This window comes from Rana temporaria, chromosome 9 (genome assembly GCF_905171775.1).
Source record: "Rana temporaria chromosome 9, aRanTem1.1, whole genome shotgun sequence".
NCBI lineage: Eukaryota > Metazoa > Chordata > Amphibia > Anura > Ranidae > Rana > Rana temporaria.
In genome coordinates, this window is record NC_053497.1 from 52,486,105 (window position 1) to 52,507,481 (window position 21,377).

Here is a 21,377-nt window from a genome sequence, read left to right on the forward strand (position 1 = left end):
TCCTAACTGGCCTCTTTTACTATTGGTACATTTAAAAAGCCTGTTCCACGTTCACTTCTTTTGCCCGTGATTGGCGTCTGGTGGTGACAAGTTCATTTTTTAAGTGTGCTGCATGTTCTTCACATTCAGTGAAAGGAGACGGGCCATTGAAATGTGTGATTAGCCAAATCTTTGTTTTAGTTTTGGATAGGGAAAAGGGTTCAAACGCTTGTCAGGTTTTGAATATAAATGGGGCTTAAAGGGGTTGTAAAGGTACAATTTTTTTTTTTTCCCCTAAATGGCTTTCTTTACCTTGGTGCAGTCCTCCTTCACTTACCTCATCCTTCCATTTTTGCTTTTAAATGTCCTTATTTCTTCTGCGAAATCCTCACTTCCTGTTCTGTCTGTAACTCCACACAGAGAGAGACTTGTAAAGCGCAACACATGCGAACTGAATCGCCTCTGGGCGTTGTATCCATTTCATGGGTAAGGAACCCCTTGACCTCAGAAGAGATGGGTTTTAATCTTTCTCCTGAAGGCCAAGTGGTCCGACTCCAGTCGGATGGTGGTTGGTAGTGCATTCCACAGGCGAGGTCCCTCTCCCTCTTTTCTATCTGCAACATAGAGAGCGTCATGACTCTTCCATAGTCCAAGGAAGGGGGCGAGCATGACACTCCACACCAGGGAGAAAGCCTTGCATTACTGTGTGCAGTTAGATAGAAGAACAGGAAGTGAGGATTTCTCAGAAGAAAGGACATTTAAAAGCAAAATGGAAGGATGAGGTAAGTGAAGGATGACTGCGGTAAAGGAAGCTATTTAGGAAAAAAAATATTGTACCTTTACAACCCCTTTTTTAAGGGGACCCAAAAGCTGGGAAAAAGGAGGGCAGTAGGACTATTGCAGTACAGGGTGAGTAGGTAAACTCAAGGAGAGCGATTTATAATTAAATGTATATTTTTATCAACATAGTATCAAACAATAATAAAAGACATCAAAACAAACAATAAGATACAGTACAAACAGCGTGTCCGAGTCACGCTGTTTGTACTGTATCTTATTATTTGTTTTGATATCTTTTATTATTGTTTGCTACTATGTTTAATAAAGTTATATTTTTAATTATCGCTCTCCTTGAGTTTACCTACTCGCCCTGTACTGCAATAGTCCTACTGCCCTCCTTTTCCCCAGCTTTGGGGTCCCTTAACCCCTATTTCTATTCAAAATTGATTTCTAGGATGATGGTACTGTTAACAAGTTTACTTTTTTTTAAGAGGCTAACAATTAATTTCAGCTTGTCAGGTTTTCTTTTTTTTTTTTGTCTGTGTCCTACCAGGGAAATTTTCCTTAATTTCCTTCCCTGAATAATGCAGCTGGAAATGAGAGTGAATATCAAAGTTGACACCAGAACATGTGTCTACGTTGGATACCCTTATCTCTTGCTCTGGTGAAAACGCAAAACATTTGGATTGCCATTTGGCTTTTTTTCAGGGACTGTGTCCAATCCCTGGGGGTTTTCCTCCTCAGTGGGGACACAAAATAACTGACAGAGGGTCTAATCTTAACTCTATCTAAAAAAATGTATTGTTTTTGCTTTTATATACACATTAAAATTCACCCACCCAAGAATGTACACCACCGGATGCCTGTTTTAACCTTTTATAAGCCAAAAAGACCTCTTCTGTGCCCTCTCTAATTTAATTGTATGTCACTGGGTGTCTGAAAGTCATGGCTAATGCCAACTTCCACCCTCATGTGCAGTGAGACCTCCTTAGTGGCTGATGAGAGCTCTCTAAAGAGTAGTACACATGGGCCAAATGTTGGGCAGCATTGACCAGTTCAATAGAAACGGCCTGACATTGGTCCGGAGTGTACTGCACTCGGCTGTGGGACATGACCAAAAATAAAGTCTGCTGATCCTCTCCGCTTCTGATCAGCGCTCCTAGCCAATGGCTGAGTGCGCTGACTCGGGAGTTCTGGCAGGGGGCTGTCCGTTAGTAAAGCGACACTTTTGAAGCTGTCGGTTTATTTTCGTTCAGCCCTGCTGGGTTGAATAGGGAAAAAAAACTATTAGTGTGAACTGAACTCTAGTCAATGTTTTCAATACTACATTATATGCACTTTCTTGCACTGTCTCCTTTCCCCTTTATTTTCGCAGGTAAAATTCATGCGTGAAATATGGAGGCAGCCATTGCTCGTCTCCTGACAATACCAGTTGTTTGGTTGTGTTCAAAATGAAAGACAAGAATTTCTGAAAAAGTGTTGATAACCAATCAAATTCTTAGTTTCAGATTCTAAAAAGCACTGAAAAAGAATGCAATATTTTAAACGTGTTAAATCCAGCCCAGACACTACCTTCATCATTGGATGCAAAACCAACCTATAGTTTGGTTTAGAATATATAAAAATTTCACTTGTAATAATAGGACTAAAGTAGGAATAGTGGGCTACAGGAAAAGGTCTTGTTGGCCAAAGCGAACAATCGTATTTTAAATTTCTTTTTAGCTTTCGTTTACATTGGAGGCGGGTTTGAAATTGTGCGAGTGCAGGAACTACTTTTGGGAATCGGTGTGGCGCTGCAAAGTTGGCATTGCATTGATTCGAACGGTGCCGGTAATAGACCCTAGTTTGGCATGCTATTTGACATGTCAAATCGGCCCGTTGTGAACAGGGGCTTAAAGCCTGAATTTCACCTCCCCTGCCTTGCATAAGGTCACCACTCGTAAGCCTCCTCGGTGGCTCTGATTCCTGACTATTCAATGCAAGAACTGATTTGGAGCTTGTCTGCATTCCCCTCTGAAAAGTCCACAAGTGGGAAAATGCCTCTACAGCTTAGCCCATCATCGGGTGAGAAGGAGGTTCATGTCTCTAGAATAATACAATTTTATTGAATATTGCAATGATTGTAGCCGGGTGTTTACTTGACTCTGGGTTTCCCAGCATCCTGGGTGAAGATTTACATCAAATTGCAAGCATTTCCAGGAACGTGTTTTACTGCAGTGTGCTATCCTGGCAGAATGGCCTTCAGAGCCTGCTGAAAACCCACCCCCCAGCAAGGTATTCTCACCCACTTGCACCCCCTCTCTGCTTAATGTCTTTAACAAAGCAGAGCTTTCGCATGTTGAGGGGAGCATGTGACGGTGTTCAGACCTGATTACTGTCCTGTGGGGGGTAGTAATGTCATTAACCAGTAAGCTCTGACTCTGAAGTTTACTCATGCAGAGGGTAAATGGTGATGGAAAATGTATAAGCATCAGTGAGTATATCTTGTTGGGGTGGGTTAGTTCAGTGGTTTTCAACTCCAGTTCTCAAGGCGCCCCAACAGGTCATGTTTTCAGGCTTTCCATTATTTTGCACAGATGATTTAATCAGTTTCACTGCCTTAGTAACTACCACAGTCGTTTCAACTGAGGGAAATCCTGAAAACATGACCCGTTGGTGCGCCTTGAGTTGAGAAACACTGGGTTAGTTATTGAGAGGCAATTACTGTGCCCTAAATGGTCAGTTGATGGAGCATAAACATCATGCAACGTGGATGGTGAGAGGCTGAAAATATGCTAGGTGTATTCCAGGCATTTTCTGCTGCAGGTGCTGCGTACAGCCTGCCATAGAAGTGATCGGCTGTAATCGTGTGATTTCTAATGCACAGATGTATTTACTTGTGCATGCATGGCGTATTTTTCCAAGCACTTCAGTGTTTCCTCGATTACAGCTGCATACAGCCATTCATAGTATGGCAGAAAAACGCCTGGAATTTTAGGCCCAGAATATTTTCAGCCTCTTAATCTTGGTGTGTATGAGACCTTAAGTGATAGATGGTATTACCAATAAGGAGAATAGACCAGGCAAAGCTTGATTTTTGACAGAAAATTTGGAGAGTTGCCTATGAAGTCAGCTGGATGTATGGATCATACATATGGGTGTGCTTATATTTCACATAGAATTCATGACCTTAAAGCGGATGTGCCATGGGGAAAAAATATTAAAAGCCAGCAGCTACAAATACTGCAGCTGCTGACTTTTAATATTAGGACACTTACCTGTCCTGGAGTCCAGCGCTGATCGCAGCAGAGCACGAGCGATCGCTCGTCTCTCTGCTGCTCCCCCCGCCATCCACGCTGAGGGAACCAGGAAGTGAAGTGCTGCGGCTTCACTGCCCGGTTCCCTACGGCGCATGCGCGAGTCGCGCTGCGCCCGCCGATTGGCTCACACGCTGTGTGCTGGGAGCCGAGTGTTCCCAGCACACAACGGGCGACAGACGGGAAGTCAGAAAAACCCGTCTTTTGCCCGTAGCGTGTGGCCGGAAGTGGGTGCAAATACCTGTCTTTAGACAGGTATCTGCACCCCCTCCCCCCTGAAAGGTGTCAAATGTGACACCGGAGGGGGGGAGGGTTCTGATCAGTGGGACTCCACTTTAGGGTGGAGAACCGCTTTAAAGTGGCTGTAAACCCACTCTCATCCTTCCTAAACTACTGCCAAAGGGCTGATCTATAAGGATATAGATGCCTCCTGCATGTATCATTACCTCTCAACTTTCTCCCCTCTGTCTGTTATAAAAACTGAAAAGCTGCAGATTCTGTGGGTGGAGTCATGATGTCGGTAAACTTCCCGCCCTCCGCTACACTCCCCTTGTCAACATGCATTTTCCCTTGTGTGTTCCTTACACTAAATTCTGCTACGATCACTAACATCCAGTCAAAATCCAGAAAAGTAACCACATGACTTCAGAAAAGGAGTGGGGATGGGAATTAAAAAATAATGCCCGTCTCCAGGCTAGTGCATGAGATATGTAAATAACCTGTCACTCACAGCAAGGGGGCGGAACAGACTAAGGTTTTTCTCTGTAAGTCAGTTTTATTTCACTGAACAATAAAAGAGGATTGCTCAGAGCTGGATTAACTCTGTGTGGCAAGACTGGGCACAGATGATAGGAAATCTTATACTCTACATGGTGGGTTTACATCTACTTTAGTGTAAGCTTTGGTTTTAGGTTTTATTTTATAAAATGTTCAGTTTGATTCTTTCCCAGGTTTGAGACTGATTACATTTTAGCTTGTCAAATAAAAACACTCAAGCAAGCGATTCTAAAAGAATCTAGAAAAAAGAGCAATCTTTTTATTTCTGCAAATTAGTGATATTTTCAGCAAATCTCTATATATTAACATCATATAAAAAAATTGTAACACAATCTCATTTAAAGCTTTAATTTAGCGGTACTCTATATACACATCGGGCCGTAGCATGAAAATCCGGATCCAAGTAGCCAAGCCTTGTCATAATTGGACTTGACCAGAACAATCCATTAAGATTCAAACAAACGTTCAACTTTACAGCCAAAACAAAAGTAATCCCCCGACTGTCTGTTTTGACTTTCCTTGAGGACGTTGCACTCCACACATACAAAATATGAAGGTGACAGAGTAAAGTTTGTCAAGCCAAGCACTAATGAATATTCTCAGGCTTCTTATATCATCTATTCATAAACGTAAAAAAAAAAACCTAGATGTTTCTTAGCATTCCAGTCCAGTCTTCTGGATTTCATAATCCACAAATTTCCAGGAATATATATTTTCCTGAACCTAAACAAAATTTTTACTGCAAAACATGAAAAATTGGCAATTTGTTTTCAGTAATTGCAAGTTGGATTTGGTATGTATTTATGCATTGGCGTTGTTGACCATAAAGCATGTTTGCACTGATAGCACCATTACAAGGAGACCGCATAATATACACAGATACTTGAGGTCACATACGCGGACTAAAGAAAAATCTGGTCGGGGGGCGGGGGGGTTGCGTATTTAAAATGTACCTGTCACAGCACTTTATTGAATAAATCAGTTTGATAGAGATTGTAAAATGAATACTCTTTACCACAGCTGGCCTGGCACTCAATTGCATAGGTGAATGTTGGACTCATAGTGTCCATTTTTGGACAGCCTTGTTTTTTTTTTTTTTACTGCTTACGTTCTTTATCAATCCTGACACCACTTCTATGTAGCAAAACTTAAAGCTAAACCTGTCCGGATATAAATATGGGAGCTGCATTTGTGGCTTAAAGCTAAACTCCAGGCAGATATAAAAAAAAATAATAATTAGGATTAATGTAATTTCTGTTTATTTTCACTTTCCATTCATAGGTTGGAGGTAGGACAAATAAAATGATTTATCCTCTATCCAGAGTTGCTTTTTAAAGGGGAGCTTACAGTCCGAATTCAAACCAGATCTGAAAATACCCACTTTTGATTTAAAATGTCGAAGAGACTTTTTATATTTCGCAGCATCCTGTTACAAAATGACAGGTCCTCTTTAATGAGAGGACAGATCATCTTTAAAAAATTTTAAATCAAATTACCATAGAAATTGCATATTAATTAAAAAGTCTGAATTTTCCAACTGAAATAAAAAATAAAAAAAATACTGGCTTAAGTTTATTCTGCTTTTAGCCAACAAAAAATTTGCAAAGAATAAACGTTTTATCCACATAAATGCTGACAAATGTCAAGCATTCTGTGGTATTTTTCTATTATTAGATCCTGCTGGATCTAGTCACATTACTTAGAAGATGGCACAGTTGTGACTGTCTGGTGTCCAACAGCAGACTAAGCTAGCAATAAGAGCATGCTAAGATGTAACCTGGGGTTATCAAGAATAGAAAAGAAATCTAGTGTGTCCATGTTCCCATGAATTTAAAAGGAAAAAGATAACGATTCCCTCCATAGCCCTGCTGTGAAAATCCACTCCTTGGAAGTCTCTTTTAAAATAATGGCAGCCTCTGCCAGCTAGATTAATTCAGGAGGTCCAAAATGTAATTATTTTATTTGTTCAAAGATTGTAAAGAATAATTAAATTAAATTTTGGACCCTTTATTTTTAAAGATCTTTCCTTCAATGCTCGTAAACCCTCCAAGTTGAGAAATACTTCCCCTTTTGCAGACGCTGTCCTTTCCCTTTCTAGGTAGAAAACAGCAGGGAGGAAGCCCATCACATCTTAAGATCTACGGCATGTTGGTATTGACTTTGAAAAGCCAATTACATTGCACAGCTTGAATGTACTGTTTACAATATGATGCTGGACACGCTTGGTACACTAGTAAGACTAGTAGTCCAAAACCCACTGGCTGATGTCACACTGGTGATTCAACACCTTAAAAAAGTACATTTTATTGAATAGGTGTTGCTCCCTGGCTGGCCTGGGGCACTACAGCAATACTTTGCCAGCAGGGAAGCAATGCCATAGAAGAAGGTCAATGGACTCTTAGCAGTTTAGATGCCAGGGTCAGAATCGCTAGTGTGACATGGAAGTAATTGGTGATCTTGGAAGCAATGAAGGACACAGCTGAAAGAAAAATAGCAGGGGATCATAGAAGCAAATCTTCCTAATGAAGATCTGGTGGTAGATCCAAGCCTGTGTGTAATGATTCTCTAATCTCCCTTCATTAAAAATGAAATATGAGGAGTTTGAAGTGAAGTTCTTACGAGAGAAAATATGAGCAATGGTGTACACAATTATGGTGGGGTGTTCTCTCCGAGCATCTGCCCTAGGCATTTCTGAAGAAGCAAATGGGCCAGGTTTTGGTTATCCTAGAAAGGGCAGTTCCCACATAACGCCACTGTAGAATAGGGAGTCCAGTATGTGGGATTACAGTAGAGATGTCTTCTGGAGAATGCCATTCATATCTTAAATTCCGGACATAAAAGTTCTTTGGCTGGAAATCCAACATGTGTTTCATAAGAATTCCTCGGTCCCAAACATCAAATTGATTCCACATCATCAGGAAATGTACAGAGCAGCTTATAAAGTTTGCTGATGCATGCAGACGAACAGTAAGACTTGGATGATAAGGGACAGTGTGACTGTTCTACAGTGTGTTTGAATAAGGTGCATCAGTTTAATTATTAAGTGGTTCAGTTAGAGAGGAAAATCTAGGGCCAGCAGTGATGTGCTGGGATTTCGAGTGCCTAAGCAACTAAAAACGTGTAAATGACCGAGCCGGGTCTGTGGCATCTGAATGAAGTATGGTATTTAGGGCCTTTGTTTAAAGAAGTGTGCTATGGGGCCTACCTACATTTCATTCCTCAATCTGAGAACCATTATCACATGTAGGGCTCACCTAAACAGATAAACAAAATGTATTGTTCAGTAGGCTCTGACAATATTTTGGTACCTAAAGAAGGTATGAAATAATATATGTATATGTGTGTGTATATATATATATATATATATATATATATATATACATACAATTTTTTTTTTTTTTTTATAGATATCCAAAAACGAGGGGTGGTCTTTAGTTTAAGACCACCTTGTAAAAGTGAGTAGAACTCCACTTTAAAGTGGAGATAAACTCCACATTCGAACTTGTACCTACAGTTAATGCCCTGTACACACGACCGGTTTTTCCGTCGGAATAAACTCTGACGGTTTTTCTGACGAAATTCCGCTCAAGCTGTCTTACATACACACGGTCACCAAATTCCGACCGTCAACGCAGTGACGTACAACACTACGACAAGCCAAAAAAATGAAGTTCATGCGTTGACTTGATTCTGAGCATGCATGGTTTTTAATTTTGCATCCAGAAAAACGGAAATTCCGATTTAGAATTTTTTTTCATCTGAAAAATTAAAAACATGTGTTCTATCTAATTACGTCAGAATTTCCGACAAAAAGTCTGATGGGGCATACACACGGACGGAATATCTGATAAAAAGCTTCCGTCTGACTTTTTCCGTCGGAAATTCCGCTCGTGTGTACAAGGCATTAGTCTATAATAAAGCTTACCTCTAGGTACAGTGAATATCTCCTAAACCTAAACTGTTTAGGAGATATTCACAAGCAATGCTGCCAGTGACATCACCGATGCATGTTCTCTGAAGGGAAAGCACGCCCGTGCTGTAACTTCAGAGCTCTGTGCCGGAGCAGAGGGCTCCCATTCATACAGCCGGAGCCAGAACCCAGAAGAAAGACTGGGTAAAGATGGCAGCACGAGGATCGGTGACATCGATGCGTGGGAGGGATCCGCTTTACAGGCAAGTCTGTCATAATGTGCTAGTATGTGGTGCATACTAGTACATTATCACTTAACCCTACAGGGGGGGGGCACTTAATTCTTATTTCAGTGGCAGTTTACTACCGCTTTAAAGAAAACATGTAAATGTTGGCTTTTTTTCATCACATTTTGTTAACTTTTTTCAACTTTCCTTTCCTCTGGCACTTTTGTAAATCGGGCCAATGCGATAAATGTAAGGACAGCCGCTAGTGGTTTTGATCATGGCTTTTTACATGTGGAATGTTGTATAAATGTTAAAGTGTGTATATTTAGGTGGGTGACACAGATATGGGCTTATTGGATAAGGCAATGCAAGGTGTAGCAATGACCTGTAAGAAGCAGTAACCCAAATTGACCCATCAGAAGTCATCTTTATAATGATCTTGCTCCAGTAAACTGAAATCTGGTGGCCGTGGGTAACCTCTGTTGGTTTTGGCATAATTAAAGGGCCACTACACATTAATAAAATGCTGATTGGAGTGTTGAGCAATATTATTCACAGATATATACATAAACATGGAGGATATTATAAAACCTAGTATACTTTAGGTGAAGGTAATATAGGTGGAGACAGCTTTTTCCAGCACAGGGTTTACTTCCTGTCCAGTAATCGTTTAGGAGAAAAATTAGCACATTTTAATTTTGGTGTCTCTTTTTGAATAACATGGCAAAGAGTTATAACTATCCGATATTCCAAGTTCTGTATATGTATGGTGACAACTTTTACATAAATAACTGTAAATATTATATCGGCTTTTTTCACATTTTGTAATTTTTCCTGGTAGTGGTCTTTGAAGAAGTCGGACCAACATGACCTTAAGATTATGTAAGACTGTGCATTTTGCAAGTGAAGTTGCGCTCATTTTCCCCAGAGCTTACTGAATGTGGTGAAGCTCTGCTAATTTCCATCATCCAATCATGTGCAAGCAAAAAAAAAAAAAAATTTTTTTTTTTTTCCCCTTGGATTTGATATTCTTTACAAAGATTTGCAAAATGTACAGTCTATTTGCCTTTAGTAAATCAACCATACTATGATCAATGCAAGATCCAGTGTAGACATGTACAGTTTAGGGTTATGGAATTCGATGTGTTCACATTTGTATCTTTCAGTGTATAGTGTTTTGTCTGCTTGTAACCAATCCAGTGTTTTTGACTGGGAAGACCGTAAAATTGAATAGCTAAAAAGGGGGTCATGGGCTGATGTTCAGGATGAAATGATCAGATGCTTTCTAAAGGCTGGATCACAAACAATAATGATGGAGGATTGAATGGTGTCCATAGAATGTGTGGCACTTCAGTTATTCTTTCACATCCACCGTGGAACAACAGAGGGCATGGGAGGTTAGCAAAGCATGGATGTCCAGGAAAGAGGGCCTTTCCCTGCAGTCTCTGGCCCAGCACTGCAGCATTAACTCGTACAGCGATGTAGGACAGATAAGTGGCCGGGACAGGTAGATCTGGAGTGAAAGGACAAATGAATGGAGAAAGTTAGTTTATGCTCACAACTAAGCAAACAACAATGTTACAAAAGTGAAAAAAGGTGCGCTTATCTATGGCAATACAAAACAGCTGCAAACTCAAAATGTTTATACAAACAAAAAATACTATGAAAAGAAGGAGTGGAGTTGCGCTAAAAAAACGTGACTTATCAAAAAATAGTGAGCACTAAAAAGTCCCAAGGAGAAAAGAAGAATCTTCTTTAATCAAATATAAACTCTGTGAAAGTTCTGTGCATAATCAAATTTCATATGGAATCACAACGTGTGAAAATATCTGGATCGCTGTTCCCTGAAAATGCTGACCCTTACCAGATTTTCAGATCCAAAGGATCAAGCCAAGCAGATTAGCCAACAACTGGGCTGCACAGGAGATCAAGATCTTGATAGAGTCTTCCCAGCAGTTAATCAGTGGAACATCCAGAGAGCAAACAAAGAAAATAAAACTAGATAGTGTGATATTGTCAGGTAATCACACACAAATATTCCCCTTGTGACTGGCAGACGGACAGTGTGACATGCAAACCACCACCAATATATACACTGACCCTTACCAGAGCTCTAGGTATAAATAGATCGAAAGCACAAGGGGGATAAGGGCAGCCACTGGAAAGAACTTCTCCCAAAACAGTCCTCGGATTCACCAAGATACACCAGGCAATCAGCAGTCATGGAGAAGAAAGCTCATAATGGTCTAATAAGACTTGCTCACTACCCGTGAGCAAGTCTTATTAGACGAAACGTCGGGAGGAGACGTACTGACGTCACCGAGATTTGAGGACTACACGTTCTACTACCGGCCGGATCCTTTTTGCTGCTTTTAAAGTTATCTATGTAAGTGTACTACGTTTTTTTGCTTAATAAATGCCTAAGCGTTATCACACCATTGTGAGCTTTCTTCTCCATGACTGCTGATTGCCTGGTGTATCTTGGTGAATCCGAGGACTGTTTTGGGAGAAGTTCTTTCCAGTGGCTGCCCTTATCCCCCTTGTGCTTTCGATCTATTTATACCTAGAGCTCTGGTAAGGGTCAGTGTATATATTGGTGGTGGTTTGCATGTCACACTGTCCGTCTGCCAGTCACAAGGGGAATATTTGTGTGTGATTACCTGACAATATCACACTATCTAGTTTTATTTTCTTTGTTTGCTCTCTGGATGTTCCACTGATTAACTGCTGGGAAGACTCTATCAAGATCTTGATCTCCTGTGCAGCCCAGTTGTTGGCTAATCTGCTTGGCTTGATCCTTTGGATCTGAAAATCTGGTAAGGGTCAGCATTTTCAGGGAACAGCGATCCAGATATTTTCACACGTTGTGATTCCATATGAAATTTGATTATGCACAGAACTTTTACAGAGTTTATATTTGATTAAAGAAGATTCTTCTTTTCTCCTTGGGACTTTTTAGTGCTCACTATTTTTTGATAAGTCACGTTTTTTTAGCGCAACTCCACTCCTTCTTTTCAAACAACAATGTTACAAATCTTTAAATAACTCTCTGCAGTACTGAATTTTAAGGGATAAATTAAATTAAACTCCTCTTCCCCTTAACTTTGTGTCCTTGACACCACAGGATGTGATTTGAAACCTTCTCCTTAGGCCCCATTCACACAGTTTTGACGGCGGACCTGAACGGCCGCTCATGCAGTCCTATGGAGCGTCGGTTGTCAGCGGAGACATGTCCGCTGACATCTGACCCGATGCAATACGTCCATATCCATCCATATCGGATTGGGTGAGATCTGATGAAAACGGACATGCTGTTCGTTTTCATCAGATCGCTCCATAGGAATCAGCGGGGCTGCACAAGCCCCTCCCCGCTCAGTGAGCAGAGAAGAGCTTGTCATCTGCCAGCTCAACGAAGATCTGCGGCCTGATCTCCCGCTGAGCTAGCCGACTCCGCAGCGACGGAGTCTGCCTCGTGTGAATGGGGCCTTAGACTGTTGTCTCAATGTGAAAGCCCTCCGGCTTTCACATTGAGGTTGCTGGGCAGGAGTTTTTCAGGCGGTATAGCAGCGATAGTTTTAGCGCTGTACCGCCTGAAAAAATCCTCAGTGTGAAAGGGGCCTAAGAGTAAGATATTTAAGCGGCAGTAGTCTAGTGACTGTGAAGAGCGTACTATCCCCAGATAGCTGAATGAAGTCACCATAGGTACAGGGCAATACAACATTAACTAGGAGTTGGCCTCCTTGATCCAATGGTAATAAAGCAGATTTTGTCCAATTTATTGTAATCTCTGAAAATCATCCAAATTCTGATTATAATATAACAATTCTCAAGCTAACTACTGTGTCATCTAGTAAAAGGAGCATATCTGCATAAAGCAACATTTTCTCCTGTAGGATGCCATACCTGAACCCCACAATGTTGTCGTTAGTGAAGGAGGGTTCGGGCTGAATTTGGGTAATGCCTGAACGTACACTTTACTGCTTGGTGACAGTTATCTCATATCTCACAGTGGTTTCAGTGTATTGCCCCTGAGGTGACTATCAACAAGTGGTTAAATCTCTCAGTAGTAAAGAAATTGCAGAGTAGCACTCGGCCTTCTTCTAAAATAGGAGCATGAGAAGCGACTACACTTTCCCCTCTTGCTGTCTTTTACATCTGTCCATCCGACAGGTCATGAGAACTGCTGGACTTCCAAAACATTTTCTAAAGCATCCAGAGATGACTGGAAATGAATATTATCATGACCCAACTATCTGTCTACTGCCTCCTGAGTCAGAGAGGATTCTATGGAGCCTATTTATAAAGATCAATCTTGGCATATTTTTGCTTTTTTAAATATTGCATCCAAACGAGCTTCCTTTTGCCAATCTGTGAGCTTTCCACCATTGTCTTCACCTAATTTAACATGATGACAGCTACTTCGATAACGCTTCCAATTTACGCAGCTCTTTACATATAATGTATATTCACATCAGTGCCTGCCCTCAAGGAGCTTGCAATCTAAGGTTCCTAACTTACATTCATACATACTGCAACCAATATAGACAGGAGCCAATTAACATGACAATTTTCTACTTCGATTTTTTATAGATTGAGCAAAAATAAAATAAAAATTCTATTGTTTTGTTACTTTTGCCAGTCTTTGTCAATAGATGTCTATGACTTCCTGTTACCACATTTCAGATTCTACTTAGCCCCTGGTGCGTCTTGTCAAGGGATTTGACATGTCCAAATCACACCCTATTGTCGGCAATAGAACGGTTCAAATCGGTGCAACGCTGACTTTGCAGTGCCGCACCGATTAAAAAAGAAATTTCTTGCATTGTTTTTGGCGATTTAAGGTGTGACTTGCATAGATATCTGTGCATGAAGTCGCACAGATGTCAGCCAAATCACACCTAAAGTTGCACTGACATGCGACTTTGAAACCACTTTACTACCGACCGCCGTCAATTGACAGCGGCACGATAGCTCTGTTGTTCTGAGAGGACATCATATGACGTCCTCGTCTTGCAGAGCCACTAGGGGGGCGCGCGCACCTGCCGTGTTACTGGGAACCCGATGCGCGTGCCCGGCGGCCACCGGACACCCACGATTGCCCAGTAACTGAGCAGGACCGTGGATCTCTGTGTGTAAACACAGAGATCAGCGTCCTGTCAGGGAGATGAGACCGATGCTGTGTCCCTTGTACATAGGGACACAGATCGGTCACCTCCCCCTGTCAATCCCCTCCCCCTACAGTTAGAATCACTCACTAGGGTACACATTTAACCCCCTGATCGCCCCCTAGTGTTAACCCCTTCACATTACTACAGTAATCAGTGCATATTTATAGCACTGTTCGCTGTATAAATGTGAATGGTCCCAAAATAGTGTCAAAAGTGTCCGGTGTGTCCGCCGCAATATCGCAGTCACAATAAAAATCACTGATCGCCGCCATTACTAGTAAAAAAAAAAAAAAAAATGCTATAAATCTATCCCCTATTTTGTAGCTGCTATAACTTTTGCGCAAACCAATCAATATACACTTATTGCGATTTTTTTACCAAAAATATGTAGAATAATACGTATCGGCCAAAACTGAGGAAAAAAACTTTTTTTTTTAATATATTTTTGGGGATATTTATTATAGCAAAAAATAATTTTTTTTTAATTTTTTTTTTTTTAATTGTCGCTCTTCTTTTGTTTTATAGCGAAAAAAATAAAAACCGCAGAGGTGATCAAATACCACCAAAAGAAAGCTCTATTTGTGGGGAAAAAAATAAAAGGATTTTTGTACTCACCGTAAAATCCATTTCTCTTTCGTTCATAGACGGACACAGCCTTCATTGACCTTAGGGTTATGCTTCTTCCTACCAGGAGATTTAGGCAGAATTCTACAGCACTTAAGGTGTTAAAAACTTTCCTTAATGCCGCTCCTCCCAGGGGTGTGGCTCCCCCAGGCATAACCCACACCCTGCTTTAGCAGCCTCAGTTCGTAACAAGCAGTACAAACAAAGGAGGGGTGGGTGCTGTGTCCGTCTATGAACTCAGAGAAATGGATTTTACGGTGAGTACAAAAATCCTTTTTTCTCTTTCGTTCATAGACGGACACAGCCTTCATTGACCTTAGGGACGTCCCCAAGCAGTGTCAAAAAAATTCGAGGGGTGGGAAAAATAACACAGCAAAAACAGGTTACACCCCAAACAAAAACCGGAGTTACTCAACGGAGGAACTCCAACCTTAAACTGCCGCCTGTAACACCCTGCGGCCAATGGAGGCATCCGAAGATGCACTTACATCCACCATATAAAACTTTGAAAAAGCGTGGACCGACGACCAGGTCGCAGCCTTACACACCAGTAACACAGAGGCTTGGTGTCGGAAAGCCCAAGAGGCCCCGATCGCCCTGGTCGAATGCGCCATGACCCGAAAGGGGGGCGCCCGCCCTTCAGGGCATAGGCCTGAAGCACAATCCGTCGGATCCACCTGGAAATGGTGGCCGACGAAACTGCCAGGCCCTTACTGGGACCGGACACAGACACGAACAGCGAGTCCGACATCCGGAACGGAGCTGTCGCCGACAAGTAAACTCGAAGGGCCCGAACCACATCCAAAGAATGTAAAGTGGCCTCCTTCGGGTTCTTCGGCTGAGGACACAAGGATGGAAGAACAATGTCCACATCCAAGTGAAAAGCCGAAACGACCTTAGGGAGAAAAACGGCTGCGGCCGCAGCACCACCTCATCCTTACGGATGACCAAGCAGGGAGCCTTGCAAGACAAGGCCGCCAGAACAGACAGACACCCGTCTGATCGAGGTAATTGCTACCAGAAATAAAATCACCTTTTGTGACAATAAAACAAAAAACCTCCCGAATGTCCTCAAAGGGAGCATCCCGAAGCACTGAAAGGACTAAATTCAAGTCCCATGGGGGTAATGGAGGGCGCACCGGAGGGGCCACCTGCCAGACCCCCTGACCCAACGCACGCACCCAGGAGTGCGATGCCAAGGGTCGCTGCAAGTAAAAAACAGCCAGAGCAGAAATCTGGCTCCTAACCGTACGTAAGGCGAGAGCCTGAACCACTCCCTGCTGCAAAGACAGCAGAATCCTGTACACAACGCATGTACGAGAGTGCCAGTTCATCTCCCCACACACAGAGAAGTAGGCCTTCCATGTATGAGGAAAAAACCTACGTGAGGTAGACCTCCGTGCAGGCAGCACGGTAGAGACCACCGAGCCCAATAGGCCTCGGTCCTTAAGCCCCTGGCTCTCAACAGCCACGCCGCTAAGGCCGGTGGCTGTGAAACAGGGTGGAAGATTGGACCCTGTAACAGAAAATCAATTCCCAGGGGAAGACGCTAGGGGGCGTCTGCCAGCAGACGCACCTGGTCCGCGTACCAGAAGCGACGCGGCCAATCTGGGGCAATCAGGACCGATAGAATCCCTACAGCTTCTACTCTGCGCAGCAGGCGAGGAAGAAGCTTCCGAGGAGGGAAGGTGTAAAGTAGGCGACAGCGACCCCAAGGAGCCACCAACGCGCCTGACGCGTCCGCCCACGGGTCCTTAAACCTGGCCACGAACCGTGGCACCTACCGATAGAGACGGGACGCTAGAAGGTCCACGTCCGGAGTGCCCCACTTTCGGCACAGACCCCGAAACACCTGCGGGTGGAGAGACCACTCTCCTTGGCCCAGTGCAGTGCGACTTAGGTAGTCGGCTAGCCAATTCCGTATTCCCGGAATGTACCCGGCCGATAGAGCCGGAACAGACCCTTCGGCCCACCGAAAGGATGCGCGCGACCCCCGTCGCTGCAACAGAACTCCGTGTGCCTCCCTGATGATCAACCTACGCCACGGACGTGGTGTTATCGGACAGGATCCTGACCGGTCGGCCCTGTAGATCCAGGGACCACCTGGTAAGGCAAAGCTTGATTGCTCGGAGCTCCAGAACGTTGATAAGTAGGCAGGACTCCACCTGAGTCCAGTGCCCCTGGGCTGACTGGGTGCCCCAAGCGCCCCTCCCCAACCGGAGAGGCTGGCATCCGTCGTGACCACTGTCCAGTGGCCTGCAGAAAAATGACTTTCCGGCCCGAAGCACCGGAAACGCCAGCCACCATACCAGGGGAGACATGATCAGATGACTCAACTGAATCTGGTAATCCAGAGATGACGGAAGCTAGTCCCATCGTGACAGCAGTTCCCTCCGTAGTACCCTGGCGTGGAATTGGGCATACGGAACCGCCTCGAAAGAGGCTACCAACTGACCCAGAACCTTCCTGCAGAATCGCAGAGATGACCGCTTCTGGGTCGGCAACTGCTGCACAGCAGATAGCAGAGTCTGAAGTTTTTCCGCTAGGAGAAAAACACTCCCGCCCCGGAGGAATCCAGGACCAGTCTCAGGTATCCCTGAGACGGAATCAACCCTGATTTCAGGACAATCCAGAAACCAGCCGAACACTCGGAGAGCCTGACACGTGATAGACACGGCTCCACCAATGCAGAGCTCGAAGAAGCTCGTAGGAGAATGTCGTCCAGACATCCCATGATAACAAACCCCCGCTGTCACAGCCGGGCCAGTATTGGTACGAGCACCTTGGCGAAAACCCGCCGAATGGGAAGGACACCATTGAAAATGGTCCCCCCCGACCGCAAAGCACAGAATCTCTGGTGGTTTGAGGATATGCAGGTACACGTTCATGACATCCAAGGATGCCAGAAAAACCTGACAAAACAAAACGAGGGACTTGAGGCCCAGGATCGACCGGGCCCCATCCTCCATGGGGACACAAACAGAATGGAGTAAAACCCAGAGACCGTTCCAACGAGGGAACTGGCACAATCACTCCCCTGACCAGAAGATCCTGGACAGCCCCTGACGGAGTCAACCGGCGAACCGGAGGAGGCCAGAAGCCGGAGGGAAAAAACCTGTTTGGCAGACAAGAGAGAAAACTCAATCTTGTACCCCAAGGAAAACACTTCGCAATGCGAAGCCAGTCTCCCACCCGAGACACGGGCGGGAGCAGACCTTCAGGCGGAAGCAGGTATGTCCGCAGACTTGTTAGGCATGCGGTATCCGGTGCGCTGCTACCCCGCAGCGGGGATTCAAGCACCATGTAGACCTACCCCCACCGCACAGGGCGAGCGAAAAAACGCTCGGAGGTAGGCAAGGAGGGTCCTTGCACAGGGCGAGGTCCCTAGCCCTTCCCAAACCGTGGGAACAGCATGCGCTTACCACCTGTGGCATCCTCAATGATGCCAGTCAGGGAAGACCCAAAAGGACCGTTCACCCTTAACGGCCATCACCAAGGCCACCTTAGAGGTCCTTCTTCCAGCTCCTGCAGCAGGAGCTTCGCCCTTTTAGTCGGGGCCTGCCAGGGCCCCGGCCAGAGCCGGCCTCACCGCCGAACCCACCACCGTGAATAGGGAGCGGGCCACGGCCTCCACTCTCCTATCAGCGGGATCCTGAAATGCAGGAGCCCCTTCCACAGGCAATGTGGTGGCCTTGCGCAGTCTGGACACAGGGGGGTCCACTGGCGGAGGAGAGACCTACTTTTTTTTTTTTTTTTTTTTTTTAAAGCCCCCCTCAAGGGGGTAATGGGTTGCAAAGTTTTTTTGACAAACTTTTTGCGGTGCATCCCATTCCTTGTATAACATATAGTCCAAATAAGGAACACAAGGAAACACTTCAGCGGTGCATGGTAGTCTGCTGGTACTGACACGGAGGTGTCTCCGCCACATCCTCAATTCTTAGAGTCTCACGCACCGCAGAAACAAGAGCTCCAACAAATTCTTGCCAGCAACTGACTGCAGCAGAGTCATCCTCACTATCCATAAGGGTTAACACCCGCAGCCTCTGACATAACAGAACCAGAAAAAAACAGCGATTCTGTGTCATCCCCAGAAGCAGGCTTCAGGGAGGGGGCGCTTTTTTACCCCCCATCCGGGCACTAGCTGCTTCAAACCTGGCAAGAAAACCAGGACAGCCAACATAACAGATGTGGCAGGGGGAGGGGCGTTAAGGGTTAACTCAGGCATAGCTTGAGTTCCATAGTGTCAGCGCTGAGTCACCCACCCTGCAAGGCAGGACAAAAAAAAAAAACCCACTGGTCACCTCCTTGCTGCTATTGCAGAGCATGGGGGCCCCCGGTATTCACCACCCCACCCAGCTGCAGAGGGAGCTGAAAAACCTCAGGTGTGCTCTGATGTGCTGACTGTGATGTGTATTCACCTCATGGAAGATTCACAGCACTAAAACTGTAACAGCACTAAAACTGACCAGAGGCTGTGCCGAGTCATCTCAGGGAAGAATCACATCGTTACCAAGGAGATTTCCAAGATGGCCACCATCTGAGGTAAAAATTACCTCATAGAACACAGCAGCACTGACTGCTTTGTCTGTTACCTCAGAAAAGAATCACAGCGTTACCAAGGAGATTTTCAAGACGGCCGCTGTCTGAGGTAAAAATTACCTCATAGAACACAGCAGCACTGACTGCTTTGTTACCTCAGAAAAGAATCACAGCGTTACCAAGGAGATTTCCAAGACGGCCGCTGTCTGAGGTAAAAATTACCTCATTAAACACAGCAGCACACAGCAGCACCCCCCAGAGTAACAACACAGTCCCCCTAACAACACACGGGCCCCGGTGGTAACAAAGAAAACCCAGGAGGCCCCCTTCACAGCCACTACCCAGTCAGGGGAAGGAGGGAGAGGAAGGGGAGAGAGGAAAGCAGGGCGGACCCTCAGTCGACCTCCCCAGGGAAACCACCAGCCAGACCACTTACCTGAGTAAGGGGCCACTACTTACCTGTCCTGCGACTACCCGGCTGGAGGTATCCCAGACAGAACCAACGTCCGTAAACGGCATGGCTGTCGGCCAGACACACTGTGACAAAGCCATAGAGACCGGTCATATGTGTGCCCTAGAACCAAAGTTCCCCGGCCGCCCCTGGAGCAATGGGGCCTGTCGTGGACGTCCCAAAGCTGAGCTGAGGGCCGGCACACGCTCGAAGGCCGAACATGGGGGGACTACAAGAGTCGAGGACCCAGCCTGTCACCCAGTCGGCTGTTGATAGAAGAATCGCAGGATTCAAAAATGCAGGAACAAAATAATAAAAAAAGCGAGAAAAATCGCCAGAAAAAAACTCCAGAGTCCAGGAACTCCAGAGATAGCCTTGACCTCCTGTCGTTAGGCAGAAAACAAACTGAGGCTGCTAAAGCAGGGTGTGGGTTATGCCTGGGGGAGCCACGCCCCCTGGGAGGAGCGGCATTAAGGAAAGTTTTTAACACCTTAAGTGCTGTAGAATTCTGCCTAAATCTCCTGGTAGGAAGAAGCATAACCCTAAGGTCAATGAAGGCTGTGTCCGTCTATGAACGAAAGAGAAATTAAAATTTCATTTGGGTAAAGTGTATCATGACCGCGCAATTGTCATTCAAATTGTGACAGCGCTGAAAGATGGCTTGGGCAGGAAGGGGGTGAAAGTGCCTGGTATTGAAGTGGTTAAAGTCGCTAAAGGGGTTTGTTCACATCATATTGCCTGTGTTAATGTTGTAAAATGCACACAAGCAGGCATGCAATTTTACAAGGATGCTTTCCCTTTTTTTTTTTTTTTTTTTCTGTTTTAGCTTCTTTCCTTTCAACTGCAGTGCGTTGAGGTGCAATTTAAATTATCCTGTCACAAAGTGCATTTGTGTGAACCAACACCATTGAAAACATTGGTATTTGGCCTGAACTTACATTTGAACTGCATTGAGCAATGCAGCCCAGCTATGGTATTGTAAAAAGCACTAAAAGGAAACATGGAGGCTGCCATTGATGCTTCTCGTCCTGCAAATGCCAATGTTGATTGTCATGTACCCTCTTGCTTGTGTCCCTGACCTGCAACAAGCATGCCAGTAGGGATGTCTGACTTTACTGCGGTTTACAGTAATGCATACTTGTTCCAGGACATAAAACCCTTATTGAACCCAATCAGAAAAGAAAATGAATTACAATTCTTATATTTTTTTGTGTTTATTGAATGATGTCATGCTAAAAAGCACTTATTGGGGCCAGAACCCTGGAGGGTGGTGGAGTAAATGAATAATGAGTAGAATCCAGATGAGCAGAGGTCGGCATTAAAAGGAAAGTATTTGGTTCTGGCCTTCAGGTTACTGACTACTTCTCAAAAATTAACACTAATGACTTATGAACACGACTCCCATGAGCCCTATGTGGCTTTTGAAAAGTATTTGGCAGCATGAAGATATTTAGGATGTGACGGAGGCGACGGATTTATCCCATCAGCCCTGCATTCCAGAATGGAACAATCTGAATTTTCTGGGTGAATGAAGGCCACTGAGGAAAATCTATTCACTGTAATTCCACTAACTGCACCCTTGTTACTTCTCCTTGAAAAGATATTATAAATTGTTTTGAAAGTTGA

The 21,377-nt window shown here is 44.4% G+C and overlaps 1 protein-coding gene across 4 annotated transcripts in view; it reads right to left on the minus strand.

Annotated features, from left to right (window-relative positions):
- Positions 1-9,700: 9,700 nt before the first annotated feature.
- Positions 9,701-21,377, minus strand: part of DDR1 (discoidin domain receptor tyrosine kinase 1) — a 122,233-nt gene continuing 110,556 nt past the window's right edge. For all 4 annotated transcript variants that reach the window (XM_040323468.1, XM_040323464.1, XM_040323465.1 and 1 more), the window contains one exon: positions 9,701-10,482. In XM_040323468.1, coding sequence (XP_040179402.1) covers positions 10,324-10,482 — 159 coding nt within the window. In that variant the 3' untranslated portion in view covers positions 9,701-10,323. The remainder of the gene's footprint in view (positions 10,483-21,377) is intronic.